A 12,224-nucleotide genomic window follows, 5' to 3' on the forward strand; every position below is an offset into this window, starting at 1 on the left:
CAGTAAAAATGTCATAGATTATAATTTGTAAAGAAGAAAACATGATAATGAGTTCAAAGAAAACATAATTTGTGTACAATGCCTTTTTAGGTCTTTTTAGGAAAGAGAATATAATTTGTCATAATTCTTGGAGGTTGTCTTCTACTTTTGTGTTTTATGTCTACATGTTGTGCTATGTTAATGGATCATTCTTCTGTATCTTGATAGTATAATTCATGACAGATGCAAAATCAAAGCTTTTACTTTTCACGATGGTGGTTCTAGGGGGTTTGTTGGAGCACCCACTTGTAACTGTGGAGAGTTTGTTGTTGTGAGAATGATTATAATTACTAAGAATGATGAGAGATAATATTTGGGTTGCCTAACCATGGATACAAAGTTAAACTTATGGAGTTCTTCATGATGATGCCTGGTCAATTGTTTTAGTTGTCTGAGGTAGCTTTACTTGGTCTCTCGCTTGAGTTTACTTAAGTATAGGTGTTGGTTTTGAGGAAGTTAGGGGCAATTCTTTTTATTGTGACCAAGTTCTTTGCATATTCCACATTTTTTTGACAAACCACATTTTGTTAATTGTTTTTCATTCTTTTCCAACTCCCACACTTCAAATTTTCTTTTCTTTTTTATCTTCCACATAAAATTCTTTTAAGAGGAAAAACATCAAGAATTTTGTAACATCCCACAATTGGTGACCATTGGTAGGGTATATGACTGATTGTTATGTCTCTTCATATGTTGAGATTCTAAACTAGTGATGGATGAAGTCTTATACATTTAAATTGAGAAATTTCATTATAGTCAATGAGTGATATGTGTATGTGTAAAGGCATAATCATCTGTGCAAGCATTGACACCGCTCCATTCATTATGTCCTCTTCTGTTTTGATTATTGTGGATGTCATTCTTCTTATACCAGGGTGGATAACAATGTTTGGAGTAACCTTCATCCATAGTATGATTCATCTTGTGGTAATAAGAGCATTTTTTCCATGATTGGAATTTCTTCCTCTTCATCTTCCTTGTCCGCATGAGCCAACATCACACCCTTGATATTTCGAGCTTTGTTCTTGTTTCCAATGATTTTGTTTGTCAATGGTGTTGGCCAAGATCTTTGTTTCATCATTCTGATTGATGATACCGGTAATTTGTCTTGTTGCATGATGAGGGAGGAGACTCCATTGATGTTGTAAAGAGGCTCCATCAAAAGAATTTGTGTTCTCACAGTGTTATAAGTATCATTTAGGCCTTTCAGAAAACAAACAATATATTCTATTTATGTGTATTTGACATAGATCTTAAGTAGAGCATAACTATAAAGAACATCACAATTTCAACATGGTATGAGTCTAAAAAACTCTAATTTTTCCCAAAGAATTTTTAAATCAATAAAGATTTGACTTACATTCCTTCTCCATATTTAATCGAATGAATGTTCTGAAGTAAATATGAAATCTTGAAGTAATCTTCTTTGCAGAACCTTTCTTTCAATTCATCCCACAAATCTTTGACATTTTCAACATATATGTCACTTTATGCAATATGTGAAGAAAGAGTTTTGATAATCCAAAATAAACAAGGGATTGTTTCTTTGAGGTTTCTTGAGACCTCCATCTATGAACTTGATATTCTTATTAAGAGAATAATTCTTTTCATGTTTATGCTTTAAGAAGAATAATTTAATTTAAAACTTGAAAGATTAGGATAAGACCTGGATTTTCCCAGGATGTAGATAAAAGGGATTTGTTGACTGGTCTATACGTTCCATCACACCAATAACTTAAAGAAGAAAGCTACCAATTGATTAGAGATGAAATGTAGCAGAAGTTGAGGTAGAGCAGACAATGAACCTGCTCTGATACCATATAAAAAATGGTATACGGGTCTTAGAGTGCAACAGAAAGAGCTTCCATGGAAGCAAAGGCAAAAGGAAACATGAAAGCAAAGAGGTAGAGAACAAGTAAGAGAAAACAAAATACTTTGATTACAACTTTTGATAGTTTTCTTTTTGTACATGGAAAATGGAAATCCTTAGCTTAAATAGTGTTTTCGTAAACTAAAAAAAGGGGGAAATGGGATAATAGAAAACCCTAACAGATACTCTAACATATTATTGCTTCTAAGAAGTAATCTTAACTGACCTAACGATTCCAACAAAACAAACTACTATTCATTAACCTCCTTAACTTTTGAACTCTACGGATTTCAATATATTTTTTAAGATCTGCATCTTTCAATTGCCACTTCTTATGTTATTTTTTGTGATAATGATTCTACCATCCAGATAACCTAAAATCCTACCTTATGAGAGAATTAAACATGTTGAGATTGATTGTCACGACAAAAACTTCTAGATAGGCTTGTATATCTTCTGGATTTTCCTTCTATTCATCATCTTGTTGATATCTTCAACAAATCCTTATATCCAACTCTTTTCCAGAATGCTATTTCCAAGCTCGTACTCCACAGCCCTTACACCTAACTTGAGAGAAGATGATAGAAATATGCCATATTTATTCTGTTATTGAGTTTAATCTGTTATAGTTTAATTTCCTCTGTACAAACTGTTAGTGAATGTGTACATATATTCAAGTTTTTATCTTATAAATCAAGATGCATGTATTGGTACATATGAATGATAATTCAGTTTCTCATGTTTTTTTTTTCTTCCAATACATTAACAATAAGTGATGGAAAACCCATCAAACATAAACAAGTCAACAAAATTATAAAAAGATTATACAAATACAAGTTATAAGGTGCTCTAATAAAAGAATAACAATAAACATATATTACCTATACTTTTGATTTCATGTTATTTATTATGCACTTAATTTTTTTCTTCTTTTTTTTTATCATATCTTACATCTTATAAATTTATCATTATATTTTTCTCTAAATATATATTAAATTTTAATAAATCCTTTTGATCTACATGAATAACTTACTTCATTCATTTTTATCAATAAGCTCAACAAACTTATCTGTCCTTCTTTATTTTGATTATTCTTTTTAAAGTCTTTTGTAAATGAAGATGTTGGAGGAGTATTAGAAAAAATCCTTTGACAGCACGGAGTAGACAATTTAGAGAGCTTCAAGTGATCAGGGCTCTTTATCTTTGTACTAAGTTCAATTTGTAGCCATATGCTTTGGTCTTTCGTTATTTTTTTTGTTAATTTTAATTTGGGATCTCAAACACAGAAGGAAGAAGCTGTTAGGAGATTAATTATATCTGTGATGAATAAAGGATGGAGTTATTTATAAACCATCCCAACCATATAAACATTTTATTTCTTAGTATGACTATCATGTTAACTAATATTTTTCTCTCTTTTTCTCTTTGTATAGTTTGTTGTACAAGTAACCTTATAAAGATATTGGATTCTAAAGAAGTCAGTATATATTGTAGAGGATGCAGGGAAAGCGAAGCAAAGGTAGGGAGAAATGGAAAAGCCACCAAAATGTCGAGTAAAATAAAAACAACAATATCCGTGGTCCCTACCCCAACATAAAGCGAAGGAAAACCCCCACACAATTCATCTAGATTCCGCAACACCAAAATAAAGCTTGCTCATAATCATCACGTAACTGACGAAGCAAGGAACTATTGCAGTGAGTACTCTAGTCCCTCAGTAGTAGCGAGAGTAGTATTGAGAAGCATGGGTTCATTGGTGTTTGGAGTGTGGTTTCTCTGGGCAGCATATACAATCCCTCTAAGTTGGTGCCACCCCAACACATGCCGTTCATACTGCGGCAACATAACCATAGACTACCCCTTCGCACTCCAATACGGTTGCGGCCACCCTGGCTTCCGCGATCTTCTTTTCTGCATGAACGAGGTTCTCATGTTCCACGTCAGCTCCGGCTCCTACAGGGTCCTCGAAATCGACTACGCCTACCAGGCCCTCACGCTTCACGAGCCTCACATGTCTACCTGCCACAACCTCGTTCTCGGATCCCGTGGCAACGGCTTCTCTGTCGAACCCTGGCGGGCTCCTTACATGAACCCCGCCGCCGACAACGTCTTCATGCTCATCGCCTGCTCCCCCCGCTCCCCCCTCTTCCAGGGCTTCCCCGGAAAACACCTCCCCTGCCGCAACGTCTCCGGAATGGGCTGCGAGGAGTACCTTTCCTGCCCCGCCTGGGAGATGATGGGCCACAAGAGATCTGGCCCCGCCTCCTTCTTCGGCTCCGGCCCACTTGAGTGCTGTGCCGTTCCCTATCAGGCTATTAGGGAGATTAACCTCACCAAGCTTCAGTGTGAAGGGTATAGCAGTGCTTATAGCGTCGCTCCGCTTAAGGTTGATGGGCCAGGCGGGTGGTCCTACGGGATCCGTGTTAGGTACTCCCTGCAGGGGAATGATGAGTTCTGTGGCGCCTGTGAAGCCACTGGTGGCACCTGTGGCTATGGTTCCGATGGGATTAGACAGGTCTGTATGTGCGGGGACTTCAACTCCACCTCCAACTGTGATTCAGGTTCCTCCATTTACCAACTTTTTCCCTAATTAATCATCAGTTCTTTCAAAGAAAAATACATAAAATAATGCTTAGTGGTTTTTCATACTCTTTCTGTAAATTTTACAGTTGGCATACCGTCAGGAGCAACACATAATCAAGTATTAGAAGGTACTGGCACTAAAGACTCTGTTTTCGAAAAAAAAAATTACAGTATAACTTAAGTTCTCTAAACTTTATTTACATTAACTATTAGAATAAATTGATGAATTAAAATTACACAGTTATAGTATTAGGAGGGCCAATCATACAATTATTATATTAGTGGCTAAATCTTTATTTAAAATATTTACAGAAAAATGTCAGTGCTTTTACTTTTTTATTAAAATATTTTAAATTAAGATATGAAGTGAAAAGAATGAGACTCTTGTTTTCCTTTTAAGGAATCATTTACCATTGGAGAGAAATTGATATTTTTTTTTTTTGCGTACAGGACTATTGACGTATGTGGTATTGTGGATGACGAGCAATCAGATTTCAAAAGTAGGATATGTATAGTGTGTGAGACTATCATCGTGAAATGGGTAACGTGTTTCATATGTAAATGCAATGTTTTTTGCTGAAGACGGTGGTCATACAATGAGAGTGAGAGTGAGTTTTGATTTGTATTCCGTGTTCCCCACCTATAGAGGCTTACTCGAACATTATTCAAAAGCGCAGGATGCAGGGTAATGTTATTTTACTCAAACAACTTCTGAATCTGATTCACTCAACGATGCATGAAAAATTATGTCGCCAGATCTTGACATGCTTCAAAATTTAACCCGAGACAATTCCTTTTCACACTCAGTATATACATGTTGCAAATTTCATTATGCATACCTTATTTCATTACCATTCAATCAGAGTAAGGAAGTTACTTTGAACACACACACTCTGTTTTCAACGAGTACCGACAAAAATGAGTTGTTAAAAACATTTTTTTTCCCGGATCAGTGTCTATCTTTTTTAAAGATGCATATATCGCTGATTCTATGACTTGTCAATTCATTTTAAATGTATATACGCCATTAAAGTTTTCAACACTTAGTATTTGGTATCAACGATCATCTCAGGACTTACATTTCATAACAAAACACAAGTATCTAATAATACAATCTTAAGTCTTGATAAAAAAAATATTTTTTCAACATTAACAACCATATATTCACAACAATTACTATAGTAAAATTTGTAAGGGTTATTTAAAGATTATGTATTATGATTAAACTGTAAGAATAATATTCTATAAGAATATCTTTGTAGTGTAAAAGTGGTCTAATGAAATAATATTACATCTCTTCTAGGCTAGAATGCAGCATACTTGAAAGTGAAGGATTTGATCACTTTTCTATTCATAAAGATCTATTTATATACATCTCCGCTGCCTAACAAACTTCGAAACAATAAAACTCTATAAATTTGACATGACGCACTTTTAATGGGTGGAGTACAGTCTGTAAGGACTAGTTTTGGAGGTGGTGCTGCTTGAAGAAGATGTGTACTGGATAGAGAAAAGGGCCAGCGAATGCCATGTTGAAGGTGTTATTCGACTCTATTTTCTACGTCATGCAAACCCTAAATAAGGAAAAACATAAAACCAAGCCAGTTCATTTCTCCTCTCGCTTATCACAATCTCCGCATGCACAACGTGTTTTCTCTCTTCTTATATAATCTTTTTCTATCTCGCTACAAAACTCATAAACCTGAAGGGATCATGCCTGTGAGGAAATTAATCAAGAAGACTATCTACACCAAGATCGGGAATACCCTCTCCCTGTCTACCTTCACGGCCGAACCCCACGACAAAGACATGTCTACAAAGCAACAAAGGAGTAATCATAACGAGGCATCAGAGCCAAATACCATATCATTACTTGTTTAATTCTCACTATTTTCAAACAAAAGGAAAAGCAGAGCAATTGTTAATTAGAAGAAAACAATGGTGCAATTTTTTAACGTTCCTGAAAACCTTATTTCCTGTCTATGCCTAATGTTGCTGTCGTCGTCGTTGTTAATCCCACGTGCGGGCTGCTCCGGCACGGGTATACGCGAAACGGGTCTCACGTGCGGGGATTATGAGAACCCCGAGTCTTCCGCGTCCAACTTCATGGCCATAATGGACATGGTGTCGTTTCAGGTTAAAGAGCGAGGGTGGGGAGCGCAGACGCTGCTGGGTTCTGGGCCTCCGATGTACGCATTGGCCCAATGCCGGCGCGACCTGAGGCCAGCAGACTGCTACATGTGTTTCAGCCAAGCGAGGCTGGTGTTGTCACGGTGCGTGCCCAAGGCAGCTGGCAGAATCTACCTCGACGGCTGCTTCCTCCGATACGATGACTACTCCTTTATCCGTGAGAGCGTGGACCCCACTCATGACATCGGCATCTGCGTGAGCCCAACTGTGGGGAATGACACGGCCAGACGGGTGACGGCGACGGTGTCGAACGTGACGGAGGAGGCAGCGGAACGTGGGTTCGCGGTGGACGGAGGGGATGGGGTTTTCGCCCTGGCGCAGTGCTGGTCGACGCTGAACAAAGGGAGGTGCAAGATATGCTTGACCGAAGCGGCGAAGAAAGTGCAGGAATGTGTGCCGAGTGGTGAGGGTAAGAGTTTATTCACTGGTTGCATTTTGAGGTATTCAAGGCACAAATTCTACAACGACGTTTCACCACCTAACATCAAGGATTCTACTTCTACTTCTACAGGTAACACACACTACGGATTTTATTCTTTTACTTCTATTATAATTATTTCAAAAAAATCATGTATGACCCATATATACGAGGTCACTGGTAATCAAGAAACTATAGTTTAAATTAACTTTGTTCCATATCATTTTGTCTATCAATTAGTACAAACAATAGTCCAACATTTCCCCAAGGAAACCCCTTTTACATGCACCAAGGTTACAATACATAAATTGAAAGTGCTCTAAATGATCCGGTGACTTATATCCATGTGTATCCTTCGGTGACTAATTATGCTTTAAGGCGATCAACTTTACCATTTGACTTAACTTCAACAGCTTAAACACATTTATACCAAATTGTCTTCTTCTTAGGTAGAAAAGGAACCAACTCTCATGCGTGATTCTGGTTAAGACTATGCATTTCAATCATTCAAGTTTCTCATCATTAAAGATATCAAGTTCTTTCTTCAAATTTTAGGAATAGTTATAAAGGACATAAATAAGAAAGGAGAAAACCGAAGGAGACAACCTTTGATAACTTGGAAAAATGATTATAGGTAGAGCAGGTACTTTTTTGAAGAGTAATATGATAACTAGATCTTCATTATCAGAAGTCATGGTGTGGGTAGGTGGTGGTGAGGAACTTGAAGAATGGACTTACCATGTAATATGAAACCAATCTTTTGTGTTCTGCAATGTCAGGTGATCACAGGGGATGATGATGGTTCTGGTGGACTTGAAGGAGACCAGAAACTTTGAGGAGTGGTTTGATTTGGAGTGTCATGAGTGAGGAATGAGAATGGTTCAAATAATGGGAAAGGTACAAATTGTAGGATAGAACTAGCATTTTATAGGAAAGAAGGAATGAAACGACTCTCTTAAAAAAAGTTGACACTTGTACACAAGTACTTTTCAGTTTGTGAAGAATAATGTCGATACCTTTTTGGAGACGATAATATTACAAGAAAACATGTTTACCGGGTCTTTCGGGTTCAACTCTGAGGACACATAATGAACAAAGCACACAAAACCAAAGACACAGATAGATGTAGAAAAAAAAATAGTAGAAGGAATATGATTTTCAAAAAAGGAAAAAGACATATTTATAAGAAAGCAAACAATAAGAATAACATCACCCCGGCGATGAAGTGACACACAAGAACTTGCCAATAAGGTACAAACAATTTCAGCTAAGTATTTATTTTTCATTTCTGCTGCACCGTTTTGCCACAACCTTCCCTTTCACAATTTCACAAGTTGACACAGGCATATGATTTAGCATAATCATGAACATATTTATGCTGGTATGGATGGGAGCATCAAGTAGTCATGTTATTAGGCTTTTCATTGATGTAACTTATTGATCAATCAAGATTTGATCCTGAACATGATTAAAAATCTAAGTTGACGGCATGATGGATCATAACCATATAGAATTTTTCAACTTCTTAATCTCCTTCAATGGATCAACTTCTAGCAACATTTTCAACTCTTCAACAATTGATTGGACTTCAACAATAAAAGAAGTAATATCTGATTTATTTGTTTAAGGACGTTAGTTTATGGAGAAAATCATAAAATCGTTGAATACCATTTACAAAAATACACCTAGCCTCATCCAAAGAGTTACAATTTTTAATGCTTTGAGAATTCCATATATACTAGGTTCCACAAATTACCACAATAAGCACAAGTTGGAAATCCTTTTGTCTGATGATATTTTACCATCATATTCTTCCAAGTGATCATAGAAACTTTGGACAAGAAAACAAAGCTCAACAGATGTAGACTAAGGTAGTTTTTTCCATAAACTTCTTTGAAGCATTTGTGAGAGACCTCAAAAAAAGAGTATACAGGTTCAAAAGACACTGCTGACCAGAAAAGGAGAAGCAAAGTGCAAAAGTGGAAACCTACAAGGTATTTCAAACAAGATTCCTTCTTCGGCCAGTAGTGAAGGAAAAAAAAAGAAGGTTGAAATAGGGAGTTGGCATGACAAAACTACACCTAGGAGAATGATAGGTATTGCAAAAATAAGTTAGACAATTCCAATAAATTCTCTAAATGAATCTTATGGTGATTTAAGAGACTGGTCATTTTATTTCAGGTCAACAGATGTTCTGTGTTCATCCAAAATAAAATAAGTACCATTAAGAATGTTCAGTTGATACGCTTTATAATATCTTAATTTGCGATCTCGAATTTGAATAATAATAAGTTTAATTACTTGAAGCAAGAGTGTTATCACCTCCAATATTCCTTGAGTTTTATGAATGATATATGTAAACGCGTACCAAATGTGTGTGTGTGTGTGTATGTACAGTTGTTTATTTTGTTAACTTTTATAATAACATTATGCGGTGTAGCTATAAATTCCATGCCTTAATTCATACATCCCAACACCAGGCTAGTTACGAAAGGACATTGATATTGCTATTTCTTTTACAATTGAATTACTTTTAACTTGAAATGTTTTCAGAAAGGCCTGGTGTCTGGACGATCGTTGCATTTGTATTATCGGTGATCGTAGGGATTTCACTCATCGTCCTTGCTGCATTTATGTGCTGTCATAGAATGTCGTCACGTAGAAAAAGTAATGCTTGTTCGTTTAATGCCACAGTGGTTATATTTTTTTCTGTAGTATTTTTCTATTCTCTAATGTGCTAATTCTAATACAGTAAGCGACAGTGGTGGTTTGGCACCAGATTTTGCCTTCGTAGCAGGCTTCAGTTTTATGTATGATTTGCTCGAGAACGCCACAGATAATTTTGATCCCGCAAACAAATTAGGCCAAGGTGGAGCTGCTTCCGTGTTCAAAGGAACCCTCCCCACTGGGAAGACTGTTGCTGTTAAACGATTATCTTTTAATAAACGGCAATGGACAGAGGGGTTCTTCAATGAGGTCAATTTGATTAGTGGGATTCAACACAAGAATGTGGTGAAGCTTTTGGGGTGCAGCATCGAAGGCCCTGAAAGCCTGTTGGTTTATGAATTTGTGCCCAATGGAAGTCTTGATCAAGTCCTTTTCGGTGAGTTGTCCAGTTTGAGCAATTCTAGTCCACGTTGGTGTTTTTTCTCAATAATTTACAGAGCATGATTTGAGTGTCTTCCTTTTACTGGCCAGAGAGACATTTGCTCATCTGTATTTGACTATCTTGTGTATTCTTAATCGACCACATTTGGTTGGTCTATAGGAACTTTGGTGTCAGTTCTTACAATTCGTTACAAGTTGCCATAGAGGAAAATCACGATTTTCATTGGTGACTTGGCGTTTATGCTTTGTTATTGATTACTGACTTGCACAATTCAGTTAGCTTTGAAGGGGAAATTGAGGGAACACATACAGTTTACTTTTTTCTTCTTTTCTATCTTTCTATGTGCTTATTTGAAAATTGAGAATAGATCCCTTGTAATTTGCAGGTAAGGGCTCAGAAGATGCTCTGAACTGGGAAAAACGGTTTCAAATCATATGTGGGATAGCTGAGGGCCTAGCATACCTTCATGAAGGTTCTGGAACAAAGATTATTCACAGAGACATAAAGTCGAGCAACATTCTATTTGATGAGAATATGAATCCAAAAATAGCGAATTTTGGTCTTGCTCGCATTGTTACTGGAAACAAATCTCATCTTAGGACAGGAAATTCGAAGACACTGTAAGTAGAAAAGTTCTGTCATTTCAATTTATGTAAAAACATGAGGATTCTGAAATTAGTTGCATAGCTCTTAAGTAGTTACATTGATAGTTCATATCCAGACTATGCGATGATCAAAACTGCAAATCCTTTATGAAAAAACGTTTCTGTGGAATCTTAACCTCTTAAAAATATGTACTAGAATGGACAAAGTTTTAACGTCTTCCAATAAAAAAATTCACTTGTGTTACACAATTGGTCTGGTCGCATATTAAAGTCAACTGCTTTTGTCAGGGGATATACGGCTCCTGAATATGTTTCCAATGGACAATTGACAGAGAAGGCAGACATCTATGCTTTTGGTGTCCTAATTGTTGAGATTGTGTGTGGTAAGAAGAACAGTGATCAAATACCGGGGTCAACTTCACTTCTCCACAGCGTAAGATTAACTATCCCTCAGTCACACCGTAACTTATTGGTATTGGTATCAGTGAGTTTCATTAGCAGGCAGTAGCATGCTCATTTTATCTCTTGTTCAGGTGTGGAAGAATTACAAGGCAAATAATATAACAGCATCCGTTGATCCAGTTCTGCAAGGTAAACTTACGGTAGACGAAGCATCAAATACGCTCCAAGCTGGCCTTCTTTGTACACAATCAACTGTTACTCTCAGACCATCCATGTCTGAAGTAGTTCAGATGCTAACCAAGAAAGACTACGCTATTCCCTCTCCAAAGCAACAACCATTCTTCAATTTCAGTGGGCTAAGTCAAAATGACCGCACTGTATCCTCAATTGGGCTTGCAAGTGCAAGGTCCTCCTTTCACAGCACCACCAGTTCACTAATTCCAAATGATGATTTAACAGTACAAGGGAATTCCTTTCCTCATTCTGACAAGTTCATTGCTGGCAGCCCTGATTCAAATTTCCAATTAAATATGGGAGCGCCTGAGCCCAGGTAGATTCACTTGAAATTTTGCGATGATCCTGAGGAGTGACCTGAATGGGGATAAGAGAAAACTGAGGATAGTCAGTTATAATTTGAGTGTGTGAAATTCTGATGAACAAGGTTGGAAAGCGAAGGAGAAAATGAATGGATTTTGCTCAACATAAGACGCAAGGAACAAAATGTAGATTATGGTCATGAAGCAACTTGTATTATATAATTGTGTACATGAAGCAGGACTTCAAGGGTAGGGAAGAGTAAACATGGCTGTGCTGTGTCCTTGCAAGTTGTTGATGTATTACAGTTGTCATGAAATGAGGATTTGACATAACATTTCCATTCAAGTAGTGAATGTCGACTTCATCCTATTTAGTACAACAAAATTCCATTCATTTTTTTTTTCTTTTATCTTTATTTTGTTTTTGTTTATTTTCTTTTTATCAAATTTGCTTGTATTTTCAAAAATTAAC

At 36.7% G+C, this 12,224-nt stretch overlaps 2 protein-coding genes across 3 annotated transcripts; both read left to right on the forward strand.

Moving 5' to 3' along the window:
* The first annotated feature begins 3,394 nt into the window (after nt 1–3,394).
* Nucleotides 3,395–5,117, forward strand: LOC108338163 (uncharacterized). 2 transcript variants are annotated; one of them, XM_017574902.2, is made up of 3 exons: nt 3,399–4,470; nt 4,579–4,620; nt 4,943–5,117. In XM_017574902.2, exons 1-3 carry the CDS (start codon nt 3,654–3,656, stop codon nt 5,005–5,007), a joined length of 924 nt encoding a protein of 307 aa, XP_017430391.1. In that variant the 5' UTR covers nt 3,399–3,653; the 3' UTR covers nt 5,008–5,117. The 2 variants fall into 2 exon arrangements, with proteins under 2 accessions (XP_052726311.1, XP_017430391.1); XM_052870351.1 differs by lacking the exon at nt 4,579–4,620 and having other exon boundaries at nt 3,395–4,470.
* Nucleotides 5,118–6,213: 1,096 nt separating this feature from the next.
* On the forward strand, nt 6,214–12,185 carry LOC108339307 (cysteine-rich receptor-like protein kinase 1). Its single transcript, XM_017576446.2, has 5 exons — nt 6,214–7,193; nt 9,853–10,203; nt 10,595–10,829; nt 11,103–11,247; nt 11,348–12,185. Exons 1-5 carry the CDS (start codon nt 6,431–6,433, stop codon nt 11,768–11,770), a joined length of 1,917 nt encoding a protein of 638 aa, XP_017431935.2. The 5' UTR covers nt 6,214–6,430; the 3' UTR covers nt 11,771–12,185.
* Nucleotides 12,186–12,224: the final 39 nt, after the last annotated feature.

This window comes from Vigna angularis, chromosome 1 (assembly GCF_016808095.1).
Source record: "Vigna angularis cultivar LongXiaoDou No.4 chromosome 1, ASM1680809v1, whole genome shotgun sequence".
Classification (NCBI taxonomy): Eukaryota; Viridiplantae; Streptophyta; class Magnoliopsida; order Fabales; family Fabaceae; genus Vigna; species Vigna angularis.